The sequence below is a fragment of the Eretmochelys imbricata genome, chromosome 1, assembly GCF_965152235.1.
Source record: "Eretmochelys imbricata isolate rEreImb1 chromosome 1, rEreImb1.hap1, whole genome shotgun sequence".
NCBI classification, from domain to species: Eukaryota; Metazoa; Chordata; order Testudines; family Cheloniidae; genus Eretmochelys; species Eretmochelys imbricata.
Window position 1 is genome coordinate 335946026 of NC_135572.1, and position 21540 is coordinate 335967565.

General features: G+C 39.7%; 2 protein-coding genes across 3 annotated transcripts in view; one reads left to right on the forward strand and one right to left on the reverse strand.

Moving 5' to 3' along the window:
• The window catches only part of CCDC146 (coiled-coil domain containing 146), a 107151-nt gene extending 91653 nt beyond the window's left edge, over positions 1 to 15498 (forward strand). Inside the window, exons 12-18 of the mRNA XM_077835971.1 lie at positions 87 to 251; positions 1931 to 2155; positions 4025 to 4253; positions 10957 to 11085; positions 11896 to 12033; positions 13960 to 14208; positions 15295 to 15498. Of these exons, the coding sequence (XP_077692097.1) occupies positions 87 to 251; positions 1931 to 2155; positions 4025 to 4253; positions 10957 to 11085; positions 11896 to 12033; positions 13960 to 14208; positions 15295 to 15498 (1339 nt within the window). The remainder of the gene's footprint in view (positions 1 to 86; positions 252 to 1930; positions 2156 to 4024; positions 4254 to 10956; positions 11086 to 11895; positions 12034 to 13959; positions 14209 to 15294) is intronic.
• The window catches only part of GSAP (gamma-secretase activating protein), a 63830-nt gene continuing 56673 nt past the window's right edge, over positions 14384 to 21540 (reverse strand). Inside the window, exons 22-24 of one of the 2 annotated variants that reach the window (XM_077835992.1) lie at positions 20996 to 21100; positions 20736 to 20829; positions 14384 to 17468 (exon numbers count right to left, since the gene is read on the reverse strand). In XM_077835992.1, coding sequence (XP_077692118.1) covers positions 17377 to 17468; positions 20736 to 20829; positions 20996 to 21100 — 291 coding nt within the window. In that variant the 3' untranslated portion in view covers positions 14384 to 17376. The remainder of the gene's footprint in view (positions 17469 to 20735; positions 20830 to 20995; positions 21101 to 21540) is intronic. The other variant, XM_077835983.1, reaches the window with a different exon arrangement.

Consider the following 21540-nt stretch of genomic DNA (forward strand, 5'->3'; position numbering starts at 1 on the left):
CACTTTTTCTAAAGCAATAACCCATTTAAATTATTTATGTATAAGCATTATAATAACCATTTCCTTAAATACTTGCATTTTTTCAGACTCAAAGGATTTGCTAAAATGTATGACCTTATTCGAAATGAGAGAAACAAATGTGTAAACCTGGTGCAGACTGCTCGCCAGAAAACAACTGAAATTAAAGAGAGAGCAAAAATGCTAGAGAATGAGATGGAAATTTTAAGGAGCAATGTTATAATTAAAGAAAGGTAAGTGTCAAAGTAAATATTTCCTTTGAATAACATTCCTGGATTCCTTTAACCTCTGAAGGCTTAGGATATCATTATTTATCAATGGATGGTGTTGTAAAGTGGGACTTGTTCATTATGAGGCAAAACTTGCCCCATCCTCCTCAGTCACAGGGAGCCCCAGACGCTGGTGTGATTCCATTGTGTGTAGGCAGGAGGCAGGATCTCAAGAGCCCATTCAGGGAGTCTACACTCACTGTGAACTGTGGAGCTCAACTCTTCCATTTGTGAATTGTGGCGCTCTTCTTGTATTTACAGCTCTATACAGCTGGGTTTGAGAGTCAAGTGGGTCAGGGGAGGAATGGAATAAGGACATTGGATCTGCCTCTGTACATAATCAATGGCCTTTGCACTGCTTAGAGCCAGAGCTACTGATGCTTTAGTAGCTGCACAGTGGTTCCACCCCCTGGGAACAAGAGTCGTTCTTACCCGGGTGACATGGACCTGCCTGGTGCCAAGCTTATTTACTTGGTCTTTGCATGGGAAACAGGATTTAACACCATACTGTCATTGGCCTGCTGCAGTCTGGGCAGTTTAGGGAACAGATGTATTGAATGTGTCCACCAAGCAAATAGTTCATCCATAAAATATTTAATAATACTTTGTACTTCTGTAACAGCATCTATCTCAGTTTTCTTGACAAATATTTAAATAAATCTCATAGCACCTTGTGAAGTAGAGAAGTCTTATTATCCCCACTTACTTGAGGGGAAACTAAGGCAGAGAGGCTTAATGACAGCCTATGTCACGAAGCTACTCAATGGCAAAGTCAAAAACAGAATCCAGGAGACCTAACCATGAGATCACACTTCCTCCTATAAAGCCTCTAGTGTCTGTTAAGATTAATTTCTTTATAGCAGAGATAAATAGTATTTGAACTAGCAGTGATACTCACTCCAGATGGAGTAAAGTAATTCTAAATACCATCTTATTAGCAATTTAGAAGAATGGACTATGTGGAAACTGAAATCCAATTTATCAGTGAGGGAGCATCATCCAGTGGTTAGAGAATACAGATCTCTGGGAATCATGAGTTCTAGTTTTTATTCTCATTCTGCCTCTGATTTGCTATTTGATTGTACTTCAGCCACTCAAACCTCTCTTTACATCAGTTTACTCATCTGTAAAATGGGGATGTTAATACTTTTCTCTCTCATGAGAGTGAGGTGAGGAATAATTCATGTTTGTAAAACACTTGGAGATCTTTGAATTAAAGGCACTAGAATAGTGCAAGACATTATTTCAGTATTATTATTTAAATAGAGATAGAGTTAGACTTTATGTACATTTAGAAAATTTTGCATCAGTGTTATTTCCTATGACTTTATCTCCTGCGGCACCCTGGGAGGCAGAGAATAGCCATAGTGCATAGCCCTTCTCTGTGCCTGACGCACCTCTTATTCTGAGGGGCTGAGAATGAAAGAATTGTAGAGGCCTTATCCAGTTCTATACAGAGTTGGGAGGCCCTCTGCAAAAGGGGCATTCTTAGAGGGTTGTTTCCACCCCTTTTAATGCTCCTGTGTACTGCCAAAGAGGTGTAAAGGGCTTTAGTGTAACTGAGGATAAAGGCCAAGTTCTGTTATATTAAGTGAATTGAAATTACAAAAATCCTTCCCTTTTCTCTGTTGCTTTTATTAAAGAAAACTGCAGAAAAACCTTCTGAAGCATTCAAATAATATTGCAATCAAAGACAGCATCCAAAGTGATGTCTGCAAAATTACTGCAACTCTGCAAGAGATGAAGGAAAAAAGAGAGCAACAGTTACTGGATGTTGACAGACTCACCAATATGCTCACCCGCATTGAAGAGGAAATGGTGCAGCTACGCAAAAAATATGAAAGGGCTGTTCTGCGTCGAAATGAGAGGTAAGAAACAGGGTAATTTGACACATAAAACACCTTGAGTCACTTCCATGACATTTCACTTATTTAAAATGGTAACCAACAATTGATGAAAGATGCCATTTCTTCATAGGATCTAGTTCTGGTGTCCATCTGCAGTTTATTGTTATAGATAGGGTTGCCGACTTTCTAATCACACAAAACCGAACACCCGTGTCCCGCCCCTTCTCTGAGGCCCTACCCTGCTCACTCCATCCTCGCTCCCTCCATCATTCGCTGTCCCCTACCCTCACTCACTTACTCATTTTCACCGGGCTGGGGAGGGTCCCTTTTTGACCAGGTGTTCCGGCTGAAGATACTGTTGTATTTTGCCTATAAATATAAACTGGCCTTAGATTTATGTTTAAATTTTGAAATGGAAAATAGTCCTGGAACAGGCCTACCATTAGCCAAAGTTATTTTTGTTTGTTTCCTTGTATCAACAATATTTTTAAAAGGAGGAAACCTTCTAACCAGGAATGCTAGATACCTGGAATTTGGCCTCACTAGAATGGCAATATCTGAATTGAGAGTGAGAAAGCTGTGCATTACAATATATAGTTATTTGGCATTTCTTCATTGGTTACATTGTACAACCCACAGAATAATATCTATAATAACAACTGTATTGGCTACTGAATCCCCTGAGAGATTAATATCATCCTCCCCTGTTTGTGTATAAGTGCACAGATGTGGTATGAGAAGGCACAAGAGATGAATATCACTGACCAGGATAATCCATTCTTTAAATAAACTTCCATGGAAGGTGTCAAGGTTCCTTCCCCTCTCTGAACTCTAGGGTACAGATGTGGGGTCCTGCATGAAAGATCCCCTAAGCTTATTCTTACCAGCTTAAGTTAAAAACTTCCGCAAGGTACAACCTTTGCCTTGGCCTTGAACAGTATGCTGCCACCACCAACCGTTTAAAACTAAAAACAGGGAAAGAGCCCACTTGGAGACGTCTTTCCCCAAAATATCCCCCCAAGCCCTACACCCCGTTTCCTGGGGAAGGCTTGATAATAATCCTCACCAATTTGTACAAGTGAACACAGACCCAAACCTTTGGATCTTAAGAACAATGAAAAATCAATCAGGTTCTTAAAAGAATAATTTTAATTAAAGAAAAGATAAAAGAATCACCTCTGTAAAATCAGGATGGTAAATACCTTACAGGGTAATCAGATTCAAAACACAGAGAATCCCTCTAGGCAAAACCTTAAGTTACAAAAAGACACAAAAATAGGAATATACATTCCATTCAGCACATCTTATTTTACCAGCCATTAAACAAAAGGAAATCTAACACATTTCTAGCTAGATTACTTACTAACTAACAGTTGTAAGGCTGCATTCCTGATCTGTTCCCAGCAAAAGCATCACACAGACAGACAGACCCTTTGTTTCCCCCCCTCACTCCTGATTTGAAAGTATCTTGTCTCCTCATCAGTCATTTTGGTCAGGTGACAGCGAGGTTATCTTAGCTTCTTAACCCTTTACAGTTGAAAGGGTTTTGCCGCTGGCCAGGAGGGATTTTATAGCACTGTATACAGAAAGGTGGTTACCCTTCCTTTTATATTATGACAGAAGGCAATAGAATTGTCAAAAAAGTATGCTGGGAGACCAGCACATAGGTTATGTTTACAGCTCTATGTCCACTCATTCTTACAGACATGAACATTTTTGTAATTGGTTAATAATACTGTAAAGGATTAAATAAGGATTTTGTGAAATCTGTGCACATTTTCAGAGATGATTGCTAGTGCTAAAATCTGCCATTTGCATTCTTGAATGGAACTAACATTGAATGTGAATGGAAAATTTTAAAACCTGATTTTAATTTTGGGTCTGTTGCAGTGGTGTTTTGCTCATAGAGCGAGAGGAAGAAGTATGTATTTTCTATGAAAAAATAAACATTCAGGAGATGATGAGTAGAAATGGTGATATTGAGATGCAAGTCATGGATGAAAAGATCAGATTTCTGAAGCTGAAGCTAGCTGAGAAAAAGAGACAGATTGAGTTGTCCCTGAAAATACTGCCCATGAAGAATGCCTTGGATGCAGATCTGGTGGTACTTCAAATTCAGGTAGGTGGAATTAGAGAACTAATTTTTGGGAGGGTAGGTTTTATTTTCATTTTTTTAAATACATAAATTATTTCAGTTTGTACTACTCTGTGTTCTGATAAAAGAAATTAAACCACAGTTGTGGGAATTTAAGTTCATTCTATATGAAAAGCTACAGTGTGAACAGTATGGTTGACACAAACGGACAAAACATTAAGGTACCAATCCAGTAAAGCACTTAAGCATGTGCGTAACTTTAAGAAAGTTTGTAGTCCTATTGACTTCAGTCAACTCACACGATTAAACTTGCACACTTGCTGAAGTGGTTGGGGCCTAAGATAAGAATAATGTTGCTTTAAACATCAGCATGGTTAAACTGTAGGATAGGCATAAGGCATCATGTAAAAACAGGCACTGTCTGAAATTAGTCAAAAATGTATTGGCTGTGTCTTTTTTCAGTCTTTCCACTTTGCAAAATAGTAGCTCAATTCACTGAAAATACTTGACCTTAAACCTACTCTGGAGACTATGCTGCCTACTATGATATAATCCATGTACATGTTCCCCATACAAAAAACGGAGTTTTAGCTCTCATTACAAAAATGACATTCAACAATTAACAAGCTGTAGTGTTCATCATTGTTGTGGACATTCTTCCTTTGCTTTCTGAAATGGCTCATTTACTTCTGACCTTATCTCCAGATGGTAATCTTTTCCATATATATTCTGTTTGCTTCTGTACAGAATTGTAATTTATGGTGCATCACTGATGCTAGTAGTTGCATAGACTAGAGATTGTGACTCATCGTAAGATAACACTGCAGTATTCTATTACTTCTGCTCTTTTAGGGAAATTGCATGTACAGCTAAGAGAATACAGTTTCGCATGGTGTCTTTCATAAAACTGTACCCCAAAGAACTTTATAGGGGTTCTGTAATTAATTGAGTTACAGAGTTACATAATGAATAGAGGGAGTGAGAAACTATGGAAATGAGCCAGAGGGAACAAAGATTTTTCATCTGAGATTCGAAATGATATGGTGAGTCAGTCAGGCAAGTGCAGTGACAAAACACAGAGGTGTTGTTTCCTGAACTGAAGCAAAGAGAGTTGTGAAACTTTGGGTTGATACTGTAGCAGAAATTGTAAACATCCTGTAGCTTCTCCTTCATGGTGACACTTCTTATCGAACATAAAGGTTTATGTAAAGGGAGACTATTGCTGTTTTTTGTTTAGTTTCTCATGTAATAAAATCAGCATAAAATCAGAAAGCAGTGAAGCATAGTGGGCATGATATTAATGACAGGGTACGTTTCAGAAATTTTCCCAAGTGGGAGATTGTTCCAGTGACCAATGGCAAATAATGAGTCATCAGAATTTTAAAAGCAAGAGGTCATGCCCTCATATTGTTCTTACTGTAGGCCAGTTGATCCAACTCTCTCATTACTTCTGCCACTTTCTGACATCCCAATTAGCTCTTTCGGAGTCAACACTCCTCATCTGAGATTGACAATAGGCACTGTCTCTGGTAAGACACATTCTATTTGTTTTGTTGTATCTCCTAGATATGGATGAAAACTATAATCTGGAATCCAAACTCAGAATTTTGGGGTGGATTGCTGAATTTGAAACTCTGGACTTGATGTGAATCTGTTCCTGGGGCTTTGGTCCCTGGTTGGGTTCAAACTCATAAGTGTTCTAGTATCTGGTTCCAGTTCAGATGTACCAAGTGTCTTTCAAGAACAGTCATTTGCATAAGATATTGACCCAATGCAGTGGATCCAAATCTGACCCTTAATATTGATTCAGTTTTGAATTCAATCAGTGACACCAAACCTAATTCAGTCCCTGAGCCAGCCCCTGGTCTCTAGGAAAAATGGTTTTATAGGTAATGTACTGGACTAGGCTTTAGGAGCTCTGGGTTCAATTGCTGGCTCTGCCACAGACTTCCTATGTGACTTTGGACAAGTCACTTAGGCCCAGATCCTCAAAGGTATTTAAGCTCCTAACTTTCATTTATTTCAATGGAAGTTAGGAGCCTAAATACCATTGAAGATCTTGGCCTTAATCTCTCTGTGCTTCAGTGCCCTATTTGTAAGATAGAAATAGCAACATGTCCTTTCTCCCACCCTTTGTCTGTCTTGTCTGTTTAAACTATAAGTTTTTCGGGATAGGCTGTATCTCTTACAAGCACAATGAGACCCTGATTTCTGGTGGGGGCTAAATGCTTCTATAATACAAATAATAATAATAAGTATCTCTTTTCTGTGTTCTTTTCTCTGTTTTTTCTTTCTTCTGTTGCCTGTGATCTTTTCTTCCTCTTTTCTACTTCCTCTTTTCCCTTCTTTATACTTCTCAACCTTTGCTACCCACTTTGTATTCCAACTCTTTACTATTCTTCCAGCCTTGACTGCCATCCCCTCTTACACCCACCACTTTTCTTCCTCTCCTTCTCACCCTTGCCACTCTCTCCACATGCATCTCTAGCATTAGAGTGTGGTAGATTCTAACGTCTAATGCCAGATAAGCTACTAGCAATAGAGATCAGAAACTAGTAGCATACTAAATATCAAATAATAATCATTAGGATTAGATGCTTTAGTTACTATCAGTGTTAGGCATCTAGTCAGGGCTGGCCTTACCATGAGGCAAACTGAGGCAGTCACCTCAGGTGCCAGACTGTGTGTGTGTGGGGGGGTGCCACTAGGCCCCAGAGTGCCCCCAGGTATAAATACCATACAACCTTTAATTGGAATTGCATATCCAGGGACTGGTTCTGCAGACTGAAGTGAGCCATGAGCACTAATCTGTCTTCATGCATCAATGAGAAATATTTGGCATTAAATGGTAATTGGTCCAAAGTGCAGACCTGCTGAGCCACTTAGTGCTTAAGGAGACAGCTTCACTCCTAAACCAGCAAAAAGGGACTAACCTGTGAGAGGTAAAGGCATTAACCTCAGAATTTATCCAGTGTCATGACGGGGTGAAAAATTTATGGCTTGTTTTATGCAGGAGGCCAGAACAGATCATCAGAATGGTACTTTCTGGTCTTAAAATGTAAAATCTATGAAACAAGAAACAGTTTTACCCACAGCTGACACTGACGTATAAGGCAAGTGAGTGAAGAAAATAAAGAAAGAAGATTATAGTCAAACAGTTATACAAATACATTAGCATGGTTATTTACATGCATGCCATTTATTTTTTGTACCCTTGGGTTGAGTACCTTCATATAAAGCTATATGTATTCTCTTTCACCTGTGAAAATGAAAACTTTGCATTGATACTATTTAAGCTGCTTATTATTTTTATTTTGAATACATTATAAAACCTTTTTCTCATTACATTTAAATGCATACTTAAGAATCTGGGATGTTTGCACTTCAGAAACACCCGTAAGTCTATATTTAAGTTTAGTGTGAAACTTTATAAATGTGTCTGGTCTGAGTTGGTAGGTGTATCCTCTGACAAAAACATCATTTATAGAGTAGAGACCCACTCCTGCAAACTCTTGAGTGAGCGGTCTCTACTCACATGACTAGTCTCATCAATATGGATTGTGCAGATGAGTAGGTTTACATGACTGAGACTCAGATGTGAAATACAACTGGAACTGTAGCTACATCCTGTTATTTATCATAGACTTGTTTTTAAATTCTTCTTTTTTGCAAAACTCAGTGTATTGTTGTGCTTGTGTTTCTAGTTAACTAGCATCAAAAGTATTTCTCAATCCCCCTGTGGTCCAACCCAAATGATGCATGTTTGCAACCAAAACATGGTTGGACAAATGAAGGGACAGCAATCTTACATTGTGACTTGTTTGTCTAATGGCTAGTTCCCTTTTTTAAAAGTTTTTAAGGTTCTTTTCTGTGTTGCTACTTCTTAGAACAGGAAGAGATGGCTGCTGCTTTTTCGCAAGAAAAAAGTGCTTAAACTGAATGTTCTGGTGACTTTCCATTATCATAGCAAAAAACCAACGAGGCATCCAGCGGCACCTTAAAACTAACACATTTATGCATCACGAAAGCTTATAGCTAAATAAACGTGTTAGTCTTTAAGGTGCCGCTGGATGCCTCGTTGTTTTTGTGGATACAGACTAACATGGCTACCTCTCTGATACTTGGTATCATTATCATAGCAGCACATCTATCAGCTCTCACAGATCTGTGTTTGCATTTCTACACATCAAAAAACACATGGCCAGCACTGAACCTCCGGTGAACCTATTCCTGTGGTTAGGCCTAAATATTTCTTCATTTATGGTAAATCATTGTGGCTGCAAGAGCCCAAGACAACTATCTCCCTCGTAATTTTTCACCTGAGAGTATACGGATTGTCTTTAGACCTAATTATTTGCATCATGTTTATGTTAGTGCTGAAAGATTAATATTCCAACAGATTAACCCATGATAGATTACTATAGATATACCAAATATGTCATGTTGCAAAAATGGACTAACACTGTATTGCCAATCCTGCAAGTTCAAACATCAGGAGGTAGACTAAAAAGAATCAAGAGATTGGCTTAAAAATCATGAGATTTACAAAAATTAATCACCTATCTTTTTTTGTCTGTGATCGGCTGTTTTTAAACTCTCATCAGGAGCCCCCACCACCATGTACATGTGCATGCCAGATCGAAAAGTTAACCTGAAGCGTACACAAAATGTACACAAAAATTGGCAGATCACCATCTGCCTATTGTCTCTGAATTTGTATGAGGGACGTGTTCTCCCCAGCATCCTCCTCTCATAATCCCAGAGAAATCTCTTTGGCAGTCTCCTCAGCGCCCGTCTGTGCTCCCACGGAAACCAGTGCCAGGTCCCTTCCTACTTCTTTCAGCTTTTCCCCGACACTGAACTCTACCTTCTGCTGGACTTTACTCCTGTTCCCTAATCATATGGCCCTGCTGCCAGGGCCCCTCTTTGTCCTTTGTCGCTGTCTTGTGTCCCTTGATAACACCCCCACAGCCCTTGCCTGTGTCACTTGTCCTGACCTGTGTTTCAGCTAGCTACTTTTATTTCCTCCCATTACCATTGGATCTGAAATTGCCTTCCAGTATTCAAAAACTGAGCTCACAGTGGCTCTGTCCAGCCTTTAGGAGCAATAGCTTGGTGAGTTTACAGAGTTTTGTTTCTTTGTGTGTGTGTGTAACTTATTGAGCGGGAAAGCTATGCCGAAGAAATGAGAAGTTGGAGTCTGTGTTGTGCCTCTTGGACAGGAGCCCAACAATGTTCAAGGAGCTGAAGATGTGAACTGCTGTACAACTTGTAAGCGTTAATAGCAACATCACTAGCGTCGGTGTCTCATTTTTATTTCCGCTATTGAACTTTTTTTTTTTGCCTCTTTCCTTTCTGGGTAATTTCTGTTACTGGGTTTCCACAAGTACAGACTCTGAGGCATTTTCCCTCTCTGCTCTGAGTAATATAGGTGCCAGTACAAAGATAACAGGCAGCAGGGGCCAGAAGAGGAGGGCTGGTCTCAGCAACGTGGCTGTGAATCGTTGGCCTCAGCAGTTGCACATATACTTCCTTTGTTGTATTTCGTATGGTCTATGACTAGTCCCTATTCCCACTCCTGGGACAGGCAATGGAGAACAAGGTAGTTCATCTCAGACACAGGGCTGTTGAGCTAGTCCTCATCTGCTGCGTACAGAGTGATCAAGGCACTGAAAATACGGTGTATTTGCATGATTCAAAAAATGGTCTGGGGATAAAGAGGGAAATGAAACCCCCACTTTCTGGTGAAGAGAAGAGAGTTTCCATCTATCCAGGGTTTGCCTGAGAGCCATGGTGTCCTCGCCTAAAGAAAATTCTCACTCTAGTAATCCCACAGCAGCCTCCCTTTCTGCCCTCATTCCATCCTCTGTGTTCTCAAGGGATCGGTTATGGATTCCTCCAGCCACTCCAAGCAGGAAAACTCTCCTTTCCGCCAACCCCCCAGCTAGCTGGACTTGGTGCCAAAGGAGGCAGCTTTTTTCCAAACCTCCCACTGAGTACACCAGAAGTGCGGGAGTGTCTCGTCACTCAAAGGGCTGGCGTCATGCACGCTGACATTCCAGAGGCATGATTTACCAAGAGAAGAAGCCCAGGTCACTTTGCTGTGTGTGAGGAAGGCCTCGGCTGAACAAGTGTTTGAAGATGGGTTTGAAACGTGAATAGCTGTTGGGGGGGCCTGTGATAAAAACACAAATAAGGCTAATTCTGCCCTACCAATCTATCCTATACCCCCTCATTAACTTCAGTAGGGTTCTTAGTGTATAAATCAGCCAAAATTGGACCAAAGCATCACTAAGGACATCAGTGACTGGTTTCAGAGCGGTAGCTGTGTTAGTCTGTATCAGCAAAAACGAGGAGTCCTTGGGGCACCTTAGAGACTAATAAATGTATTTGGGCATAAGCTTTCGTGGACTAGAACCCACTTCATCAGATGTATGGAGTGGAAGATACAGGAGCAGATCTAAATACATGTATGCATCTGATGAAGTGGGTTCTAGCCCACGAAAGCTTATGCCCAAATACATTTATTAGTCTCTAAGGTGCCACAAGGACTCCTCGTTGTTGTTTTTTTAAGGACAGCAGTATAATTCATGAGATAAGACCATTTAATTTCTCATCTGTGATTGGCTACTTCATTTATCATGTAACAATGACTTTTTTGTTTACTCACCAAACTGGTTGTTTAAAACCACCACAAACCTGACAGTTATGTTTTCTTGTTTGGTAGTATTCTCAGTGCAAGGACAGAATTAAAAGTCTGGAGAAACACTTTTCTGATCCTGAGGGGAAGAACAGAAAGCGAACCCTGGAAGGAAAGGACCCATCACTACCTGAACTGTTCAAAAAGATTGAAGAGGTAACACAGCATGTCTGACAACAGAATTTATCACAATAGATGGCTGGATTACCCTAGAACTGTGGTTCTCAACCCATGTGACATCATCAGGGCCATACAGATCGTATATATACTGTATGGATGCAGCCCACATATAACAGAGAGCTGCATATGCAGCCCACAATGGTAAACAAATTGAGAACCATTGCCCTAGAAAAATGCAAACAGTCTTTTCTTTTTTATTAAACTTCTACATGGAGAGTTAAAAAAACCTTTGAGCTAGGCTTGTGGGCACTGCAGCACAGCACACAGCTGTCCATGAAAGCTGTGAGGAGCAGCTCTGCATAGGAGCAATCAGGGCAGACCACAGCAGCATTAATGTGAGCCCACAGGTGCCCAGTATTGTCAACCCCAAAACCAACCTAAATCCAAAGTCAGGTTGCCAATTAAAAAAAAAAAAGTAGCTTAAAAAGCATAAGACTTTTTTATACAAATGTATATTTTGCATTCTTTTTATTTGCTTTGGTTTTTGAGACTTTAGGACTTACATTTTTCAGGTTTCTCTCTACAACCATGAAGAGCCAGAAAGTTCCTTTTGTTTTAAATTAAAGCAGTAATACAGAAACTAAATAAGCTCTGTACTGAGACTTGGAGTTAGTGTTAGAGTTGTAGTCTTGGTCATTCAGGAAAGGATTCATTTTGAAGTGGTTATTTATTTACACAATTTGAAAAAGCTGTCAAGTCTGTAAAAATGTATCTATTGCAAAGTGATTGTGAGCAGATCTTACTCCTACTCATTCACGGTTGTGTATGGGTTTGTTCTCATTACAGTTAGAAATACAGCTGGTACAAAAGGAGGAGAAATTGTTGGAGAAGGACTTTATTTATGAGCAAGTTTCACGGCTAACAGATAGACTTTGTACCAAGACAGAGAATGGGAAGAAAGACACGCTGATATTAGCAAAACGGGTAAGTATCAGATCAAACTCTTTGTTTCCAGGCATCCAGTATGTATCCATATTTCTTATTTCTGAGGTCGGGTTCTTAATAGCTAAGCAAAATGGTGAAGGTAGTCTCCTTTTTGAATGAATCCTCCAACCAATAGTTTCCAACAACTATGTGGACCTGCTCAATAATAGGAAAAACACAGACAGGCTCCATGCTCCTGCAATCTGAAAGGAGATACATTGAGCCAGCAGGCAGGTTTTTCTTACACACTTAGGCTGAGATAACCACACATCCTTGCGTTAAAGAAAATTATCAAAACAATCATTTTTCCTTATGTCTATCACATTTATTTCTGCCTGCCTCATAGAGCTAATATTTTGAAAAGATAAAGGAGGCTCTCAGAAAAGAAAAACCCAACTTAAGAGGTTTGTTAAAGAAAAAGCAATGTCAGAACAGAGACACTGATAACAAGTGAGGTGAAAAGAGACAACCAAAGACAGAAGAAAACTGAAGTGAATGAAGAAAATCTGGCTCAGCCTTGTTTTCTTTCCAGGTATTAGGGTTGGAGTTTGAACAGATCCAGATAAATAAGAACAGACCATTACAGCAACAAACATGTTTAAGTTGTTTTCTACAGGGAAATTTAACATGGCTGCTGCTAACCTATGTTTGTTTAAAGTGTGGTTCTACTATTAGGAGTGACTGTAGAAAAGGATATTGTGGATAAAAATGGCATTGATTCTTTTCCTCTTTCAATAATTCTCCATAATAATGGTCACTTAAACACTTAAAGATGCTGTTTCTAACTATCATATATGCTGGGAGTCAAGCTGGGGTTCGTTCTTGTGCATCATCACCAGTAAGAGCCTAGCTGACTTGCAGAAAGGTTACCTTTGTACAACCCCATTGTCTTGATATTATACCTCCAGTTGCCTTTACTGGGCTCATGCAGGCATAAGTGAATACAATTTGGTGTACCATGCTGTTCACTGTGCACAATATGGAACAGCTTGCAGGATGAAATTCTGCACTATGAAGTTAAAGAGTTTTGCTATTGACTTCAGTGGGGCCAGGATTTCATCCCTGGCCTGCCTTTTTAATAGCTGGGTTGGTTCTGCCGTGCCAACAGGAGTGAAAACATTGTACTCACTGTTTTTACTGAAAGTGAGCTGGTATGGCTCTGAATGTACACAAGAAGCAGACTGGGTGACTAGGAATGTGACATTTATTTTTAAATGTACAACCATGCTTTAAAAAATAGACAGTTAAGGTGAATTTTTCCTCCATCCAGTACCGAACCCCCAGCCTCTATTTTATGGTCCCTTGGGACAATGACAGTTTCACAAAAATTATACATTATTTTCTTGGCTCATCAGCTGGGTGGGGATTTCATGGGTACCTTATGTGAAAATTTTTCCAATAATTTTTCTGCCCCACACTTCTGTACATTGTATTTTCAAATGTGCAAACAACAAATAAATTAGGCTTTTAAATGCATGTGTAACTGAACAGTGTATGTAAATTCACAAATAAGTGGCAAGTTATTTGTGCACACACAAATGTGAACACTAATTTTTTTTAAAGACTAGGCCAAAAATAACAGTATGGCTTAGCAGTACTAACATTGAAAGTGATAACTAATAGGGTTAAGGGAGATAGTTTTCCTTTCCAATTCAACAGAAAAAGAAATAGACAAACAATATGTGCATTAGCTCATATATATTATATTTATCTTACTTTACTGGCTTTTAAAAATGATTAATATGTATTGTACAAATAAAAGCACTATATCATCCAGAAAGTCATATAGATTTTCTGTCTTTCCTATTATCTGCCAGTTTGATGAAAAAGTTTTCCATTAATTCTCTGAAAATACAGATCCTGAAAGCAAGATTGGTTCTTAAGTAAAGAGAAGAACTGGTTAAAGTATAATGTTATTGATTCCAGATGAATGAACTACAGCAGAAAATAAAAGATAAAACCAAAAAGATGATGGCGCTCATTGCAGAGTTATCCATGAAGCAAGCAATTACCATTAAACTGCAACAGGAAATGAGGGATAAAGAACAATTTTTGCTGACTGTCTCATCAAGGATAGAAAAAGGTCTCCCTCCTCCTAAAGAAACAGAGATTGAGTGGATGAAGGTATTGCGCAATGAGGAGATGCATAAAGCTGCAGCTGAAGCTAGAGAGAAGGTAGGTTTTTGTCATATGGTACAATTTGAGATTCATTCACATTGTTCCAGTTTATTTACTTTTTTTTAAGGGCTTTGCTGTGTGGCTTCTTATTGGCCATCTCCCATCCCCCACAGTTTGGTGGCGGGGAGTTTTCTTGAAGAATAGGGCAAGACTGACCTAGGAAGAGCTTGACCTTGTGGAAGAGCTTATTGCCAAGCTGCTTTGTGGAAAGTCACAACAGAAGTCCTGCATACTGTATATAATGAAAATTCACCAATTGGTCAGCTGGTGTCTAGTGCTAAAAGGAAGCTTTACATATCAGTTTAAACATTTTAATTGTTTGGATAGTGGCAAGATAGAGGAGCACTGATCTTTTCAGATAATATACTGAGGGTTCAGTTTCAGGATGCGAGTGCAAAGGAAGAAACTAACCCCACCTTTTCTCTTAGGCGCTTGTAGATGCTAGACTGGCAGCGACAAAGGGAGATTAGATTGCTAGATGGCAGTGAGCAGGAAGAGCACATGGGAAAACGCTGCAAGTTCCTTAATGGGCAGCTTGCCTCCTTAAAACCAATTGGGACAACCAATGATCTGTAGGGGGAGAGTTCACACTAAGTAGGGGCAATATTATAAAAAGATGTCCAATTTGTATGAGGTTCCCTCAACCTCAGGCTCACGAGGCAGGGGAAAAGTATAATTTCAGTAGGGTGCATTAACAGCACTCCTGACAGCACTAGCCTCCGCAAGGGCTGGATGAAGGCAGGCCATGGTCTTTCCACCTCTCTCTGGCAAAAGCTGCCTGAGCATCGAGGAGTGCCCAGTGCACTCATTTAAAGAAAGTACTGCCTTGAGGCCAAGGAAGGCTTCCCCAACAAAACTGCTTTGGAATTAACAGTTTCCCCTATGTTATGACAGTCACTTCAGTATTTTGTACCTCAGTTTCCTCATTTGTAAAAATGGGGATATTAGTACAGTAGTGTTCTTTGTAAAGTGCTTTGCCCTATAGCTGAGAAGTGGTAAATGGAGTTCTAAGTACTGTCTTCACCATGAATTGCAAAACAGACTGTCAGTGTTGTATCCGATTAAAAATGTGTTTCTTCACAGCGTACTGCAGAAGAGGAAGAGTATGCATCGCCAAATAGTGTCTATACAACAGCGGAGCAGCGCCCCAATGCATACATCCCAGATGATGAAAATGTTCTCCCTTTGCCACGTCCCTATGGTGCTTTGGCTCCTTTCAAACCAACTGAACCTGGTTCAAATATGAGACACATAAGAAAACCTATTGTTAAGCCAATTGAAATCTGAACAAGTGATCCTGTTCTACCTAAACCATAAGTCCAGTAGCAGCAATTGACTACGCAAAGCCAACAGCTCTTAATATTGTAAATGTTTTTAAATGTTTGCTAGCAGTTTGCCAAAATATTCACACTGTAAACAAAATATTTTTGAAGTAGACAGTATAGCTAAATAGTCCCTGCAGCACTTTATTCTTGCTAATAGGGGTTCAGTATGCAATACATAGCAGTATTTTGAAATGTTAAGAGGAGTGAACAACAGTCAAAATTGGTTTTTAACTTGTTTATTGTACCTGTTTGTACTTTATAAGCATTTAACAAGAGAACATTTTGTAGCTTTTCTTTTTAATATGAACATAATTGAACTATGTCCTTATTCATTATACAAATAAATCAATATGGGGAGCAGTTTGGACTGAAGATAATTGCGAAGCATGTCTGTTTAAATCAAAAAATGCCCTTTCTCTCACTACAGACCAGTGAGAAAGCTAATCCTCCTTTATCACTGATGGCAACCATAGTAGAGGGAACAAGTCCCATTATTGAGAAGGAGCAAGAGGAGAAGAAAGAGTGAATGATCTTACATACTAAGAAGTAAAGTGAAAAAAGGGCCCTCTTTCTGGGAGCTGAATCTCTCTCATTCAACACTACGAAATAGGTACACAAGTTTGGGAACATACTCCCCTATTTGAAACTATGCTGAGAAAAGATAACAGAGGTAGTTATACAGAGAGCTTGAGGAACATACCGGAATTAAAAAGAAAAAAAGTAACATCAAATTCATTCTAGTTTACTACTTCTGAAACTTTGGCACATTTTCTTACCTAAATGGAAGTACATCTGTTCCATGCTATTTCAGCATGTTTGAAGTTCACAAATTTTCCCTGTTTGGTAACAAAGCACTCCCCTTTTTTTATTGCTGTTAAAGCTCACAGCTAAAAAAATAAATGGGTTAGGTCAGTTCTGTATAAATATAGCTGGGAACTGAAGGAAAAAATCTGTAGCAATTTTTTAAAAATCTAACACTTGATCTAAAAACATTAAAAGTCATAGGGGCAGAATTAAATACAATTCATCAAAGTCACTGTAAAGATAAGCTTCCAAAGAAGCTTTCTTATTCTGCTGTATTGTACAGTACATTATAAACATCAGGAAAAATTCTTATACACATTACAGAGAGAGCAAATATATTAAAACCCAACTCCAAAGGCATGGGGGCAGTACTGTTAAGAGATGTACTGCCTATATGAGGAATTTATACACCTTTATTAATACATTATATACAAAGAGTTACTCCGCATTTGTTGCCTCTAGCCTATACTATGCAATCTCAAAGAAATCCTTTATACATCAGTGCAATAACAACTGCCAATTTCTCATTATTTCACAATGTAATTGGACTGTTCTTTTTTAAGAATGTCTTGCCTGTAAGTCTGGTATTAGAATAAAAATAAAATTCTAAAGAAACTTTTCCCACCATATTCTGAAACTTTCTACACCTACTCCTGTTAAGCCATTCCACAGTGTAAAACTGAATAATAAAAACATATTTAGCTGGAGAGCCAGGTCTATATCAGATATATTTTTCCCCCAGCTCCAATCCTTCATCTTCCTTGTATTTACTAGCAAGTCTGCAATTTCAGTCTAGTCCCTGCTCAATACATGCATGAGTAGAGTGGAGCATATATTATTTTGGGCAGCTTTTTACTAGTTAATGGTTGCAACTGAAAACTGGGATCGTTTCATAGGACATTTGTTTTCTAAATATTAACAATTTTTGAGAAGTATTAAACCCTGGAATTTTAGTTGCAAATATGCTTGTTGAAATGTTGATATATGTAGCAAGACTGACATGTTTTTTGAATTAACCCAATATATTTTAGCAGTACTACAGGCCTAAAAGCATCATGGTGTGTTTCAGTGCTGTTTCCTCTACAAATTTTGCATTCACATTGTCTTCTTCCTCAAATGGATTCAGACCTGGAAAAGCACATTGAGAACATCAGCATTTACAAAATGAATGTTCTTCTGCACCAATACTTTCAATCCCCAGGACACCATGACCAACATTTTCAATCTGGGGTACCCAAAGTTAGGATTAAAATGTATTTTCATAGATGTGAAGCCCTCCCCCCAGCTTTCATTGATTTAACTTGGACGCTCAGCATCTCTGAAATTCAAATGCTCAGTTTTTAAAAGTTTTCGCCCCTAGTTTTTTTCATAAGGAGAAAAATATTTCTTGTAAGGACCCGGGGCTAGATTCACCAAGGTTCTTAAACATTATAATGCCTCACTATTTGGAATTCTCAGCCCCAAGTTAGGTGCCCCAGCTCCTCATACAGTACATGGAAAGAAAGAGTTCAATGCCAAAGAAAGATTCTCAGAATCCAGCACTTTGAGTGGGGAGCCACCTAAAGCAAGCGGGGAGAGAAATGCAGAGAAAAAGGGGTGGGGACTTAGGGCCCAGGTAAGTGGCCCAATCACTAGGCTCTTGGGCATTCTGGGGTGGACCTCTCTCAATCTCTCCTGTGAGAGGTAGTCCATTTGGTATAAATATTTAAATATTCATTTGGCAGAGAGCAAAAAAGAGTAACTCTACAGCCTGGTGATTAGGGCACTTGCCTAGGATGTGGGAGAGTAAGGTTAAAGTCCCTGCTCCGGTAATATTTATTTATACAAAAATGAAACAGCTCCAAATAAGAGATTGAGAAAGACCCATCCCAGAATCCCTTATAACCTGGTGGTTGAGATTTACCTGGCATGTAGAAAACAGGGTTCAAATCCCAGCTCCAAATCTAACAGAGCAGGGATCTGAATCTGGAACACCCACACCCCTGAAAAATTCCCAACCTGCTTGCCCCTTGCTGTCTTTTGAGTGGGCCTGACCCTAGAGGTGCACTCTGAGCACACCTACAGGATTGGGCCGCATTGGAGAGGTAGGCAGGGAAACACCTTGTTTGAGAATCCTGCTGGGGCTTTGGTTTGAGTGGGATTCAAGCAGCTCATTAGCTGTTGGGCAGCATCAGAACTTAGGTGGCTTTGAGCAGGCCCACGCAGAGAATTTTGGTACTGATGGGAATTTAATCACCCACAGGGTTAGGTGACAGCTGAGACGTGATTTTGCACATGTCAGTGGAGCCGAAATGTTGGGCTTAAGTGACTATCTGCCTCTCTAGATGCCCAAGTACCTTTGTGAATCTAGCCCATAAGGTCTGATCCAGAGTCCACTGAAGCTAATGGGAGCCGTACTATTGACTTCTATGGGTTGTTTGTTTTTTTGTTTTGTTTTTTTTTAAACAGACTCATAGAACCTTTAAAGTCTGTATCAATATAATATCAGGTCAGAAGGTTGAGTCTGTCAGCCACTTTTATCTAAGTACAAGCAGGTCAAATCCTGAAGATTTTACACAGGCAAAACTCTGAAATCAATGGAAGTTTTGCTTGAGTATAAATTGAAGGAGGACTTATAGAATGTGGCCCTGGTATTGTCAGTTTCGTAATACTGTTACATGAAATCGCAAGCAATGTAATTTAGGGGGAAAAATTTGTGGATTTGATTAACATTTAACCTTGGCTACTTGCCAGCTTTGAAAGGTGTTAGCCCCCTTTGCTACAATCTGGAGACACCAGCCTGCTTCTTACTGGGACATAAACAGAACATATCCCACAGGGAGGAGACCCAGAGACTCTACAAGGTGCACTGAAGACTTTGCTATTGATTTTATGTTAGAGGCACTCAAGTTGACAATACAGATGGGCACCAGTATAAAACCTTAAAATAGATTAAACAGTCAATGGGATTTAGGCTCCTAAGTGCAGCAATGCCTGAATACCTTTAAAAATCTGGTCCTACGCCCTTTATGGCCAGGGACTTAGGATGGTTATGATTCCCAGACAGATCATGTCACCAGAAGGGAACCATGTGACAGAAATGCCAGAACTATATAAAAAGCTGGCTCAGAAAGGGACACACCAACAAGGGAGTAAGTGGTGAGATATGGAGAAGGGTTTTCACTAAGAAAGGTATGGAAGCAGTGAGCCAAGGAGGGGCCAATGAACAGATAGATGCTCTGGAAAGAGGTAATTGGTTCAAGGCCTGAACGAAAGCGAAAAGAAGGAAAAAACTCTAGGACAATACAGAATTGGTGTAGGCTGGAGGCTCAGTGTTGGTACCACTCTTTAAAAAGTACTAAGTTGGAGCTTCCAACAAAGTGGGAGGAAGTCCCCTATCAATTGGAACACCAGAGCTGATGCCTGTGGAGGAAGGACTCTTGATTGAGCCTGGAGAAGGCAAATTTTTGCATTTTAGCTTGACAAGAAGATAAACAGAAAACTGCAGCCTGAGGAGGTGAATAAACTATTTAGCCCATGGATGGCCGTTTAGGACCATGTTGTTTTTAAATGTTTGGTTGCCCCCAAAGGGAGAGAACTCTTATTGAGGTTTGGCCAGAGAGCTAAACCCCAAATTGCCCATTTGTCAGGGAGAAACTACCCACCATTGGCTGAATAAGGGAAAACAGAGTAGTGATACCAGAAAGGTAAGAAGCCCATTACACACACATGTAATTCTTATGGAAAGGTTAATATACCCATAGGTAGATAACTACTACTGAGAGACTGGCAGGCATTCTGTATACATCCCTTCTAAAACCAAAGCTGCATGTGTGGTTTTTAATAATGCGTTGCTAACCCACATGCCCCAAGCGGATTTGTCACTTCGTTTTTATTTAAAGCTCTTAGCCTTTAAACAATAACTGAGCTTGCAGTTATACCTGAAACAGGAAGAAGTCATTCTAGCCTGACTCCTTTGGTTTACTTCAGCCACACCACCCTGGCTTTCCACTATATCCACTGGTGCCCTTTTGAGAGAAATCAGGGCAGGAACACTTTGAGGGGCTGAGGATGTTCACAGCCACGGTGGGAATTCCAGCTTTACACCACTGCTTTTTGTAAGAAAAAGCAGTACTGTTCTACGTAAAAACCCCAAACTCCACTTCTCTGCATGCGCACAGCTTCCATTAGTGGAAATGGGAGCTACAGGCCCAATCCTGCACCTATGGAAATCAATGGCATTTGGCCGCAGTCTTCCATAGGGACAGGATAAAACCCTATGTGCACATCCAGGGGCACAAGGACAGCTCATTAAAGGAACAAGGTACAGAAAGAACCCACTTCTCTTTGGTTCTTGGGCACTACTGTTATAAACATGCTGGACAGACAGACAGACAGACAGACAGACAATGTTACCTTGATCTTCTATCTCTGCCAGCATATCAACTAAGTAGTTAAGTGGCAGAAACTCTACATGGACAGACAGTCTGTCCACCACTGGTCTGTTATGCTGTAAAGGAAAAACACTTTATATTACATCACAAAAGTGGTAAAGTAGCTAGTTAAACACTGAGTTAAGAGTGGCTAACAGTCCAAATGGTAGAGTATACATTGGGCTCAAGACTATCAAAGCTAAAAGATTAAAAAACAAGCAATTGCCACCACCAAACTCTTACCTGTCTGTTCCTAAGTTTATCAAGCAAAAGTTTAACGGAGTTCCTTGCAATAAAATTAGAGTTGACAGGATGATTCCACAGCTGACTGACCTTGTGACCAATTGCCTATTAAGCAAAAAACAAACATAAAATAGATGCAATGCAATGCTGAGCCTATTGCCCTTACGTGACAGTTTCTGTCACAATAGGTCTCACTACTTAATGACTAAGCACCAGAGTGAGAGTACACTTAGAATCAATCCATCCTCCCTCCCAACAGCACCCAATGGCTAACAGCTCATTATAGATTCCACACTGTGAGCCGTGCCTCAACTGACTAAACCATTCCTAGAACAAAATACAGAAGACAAAGAAAGCTTTGACACTTTTTTTTTAAAATACAACCAAGTAAAGAAACTCTTTTTACAGAAAAATTCTATTGGTACTTTCAGTGATTGGAAACACACAACAGTCCACATATTCAAGTCAGCAGGACCGATGAAGTTCACCCAAGAGGATGTAAGGAACTAGCCCAAAGCAATCTGAATCATTAATGATTATCTTTG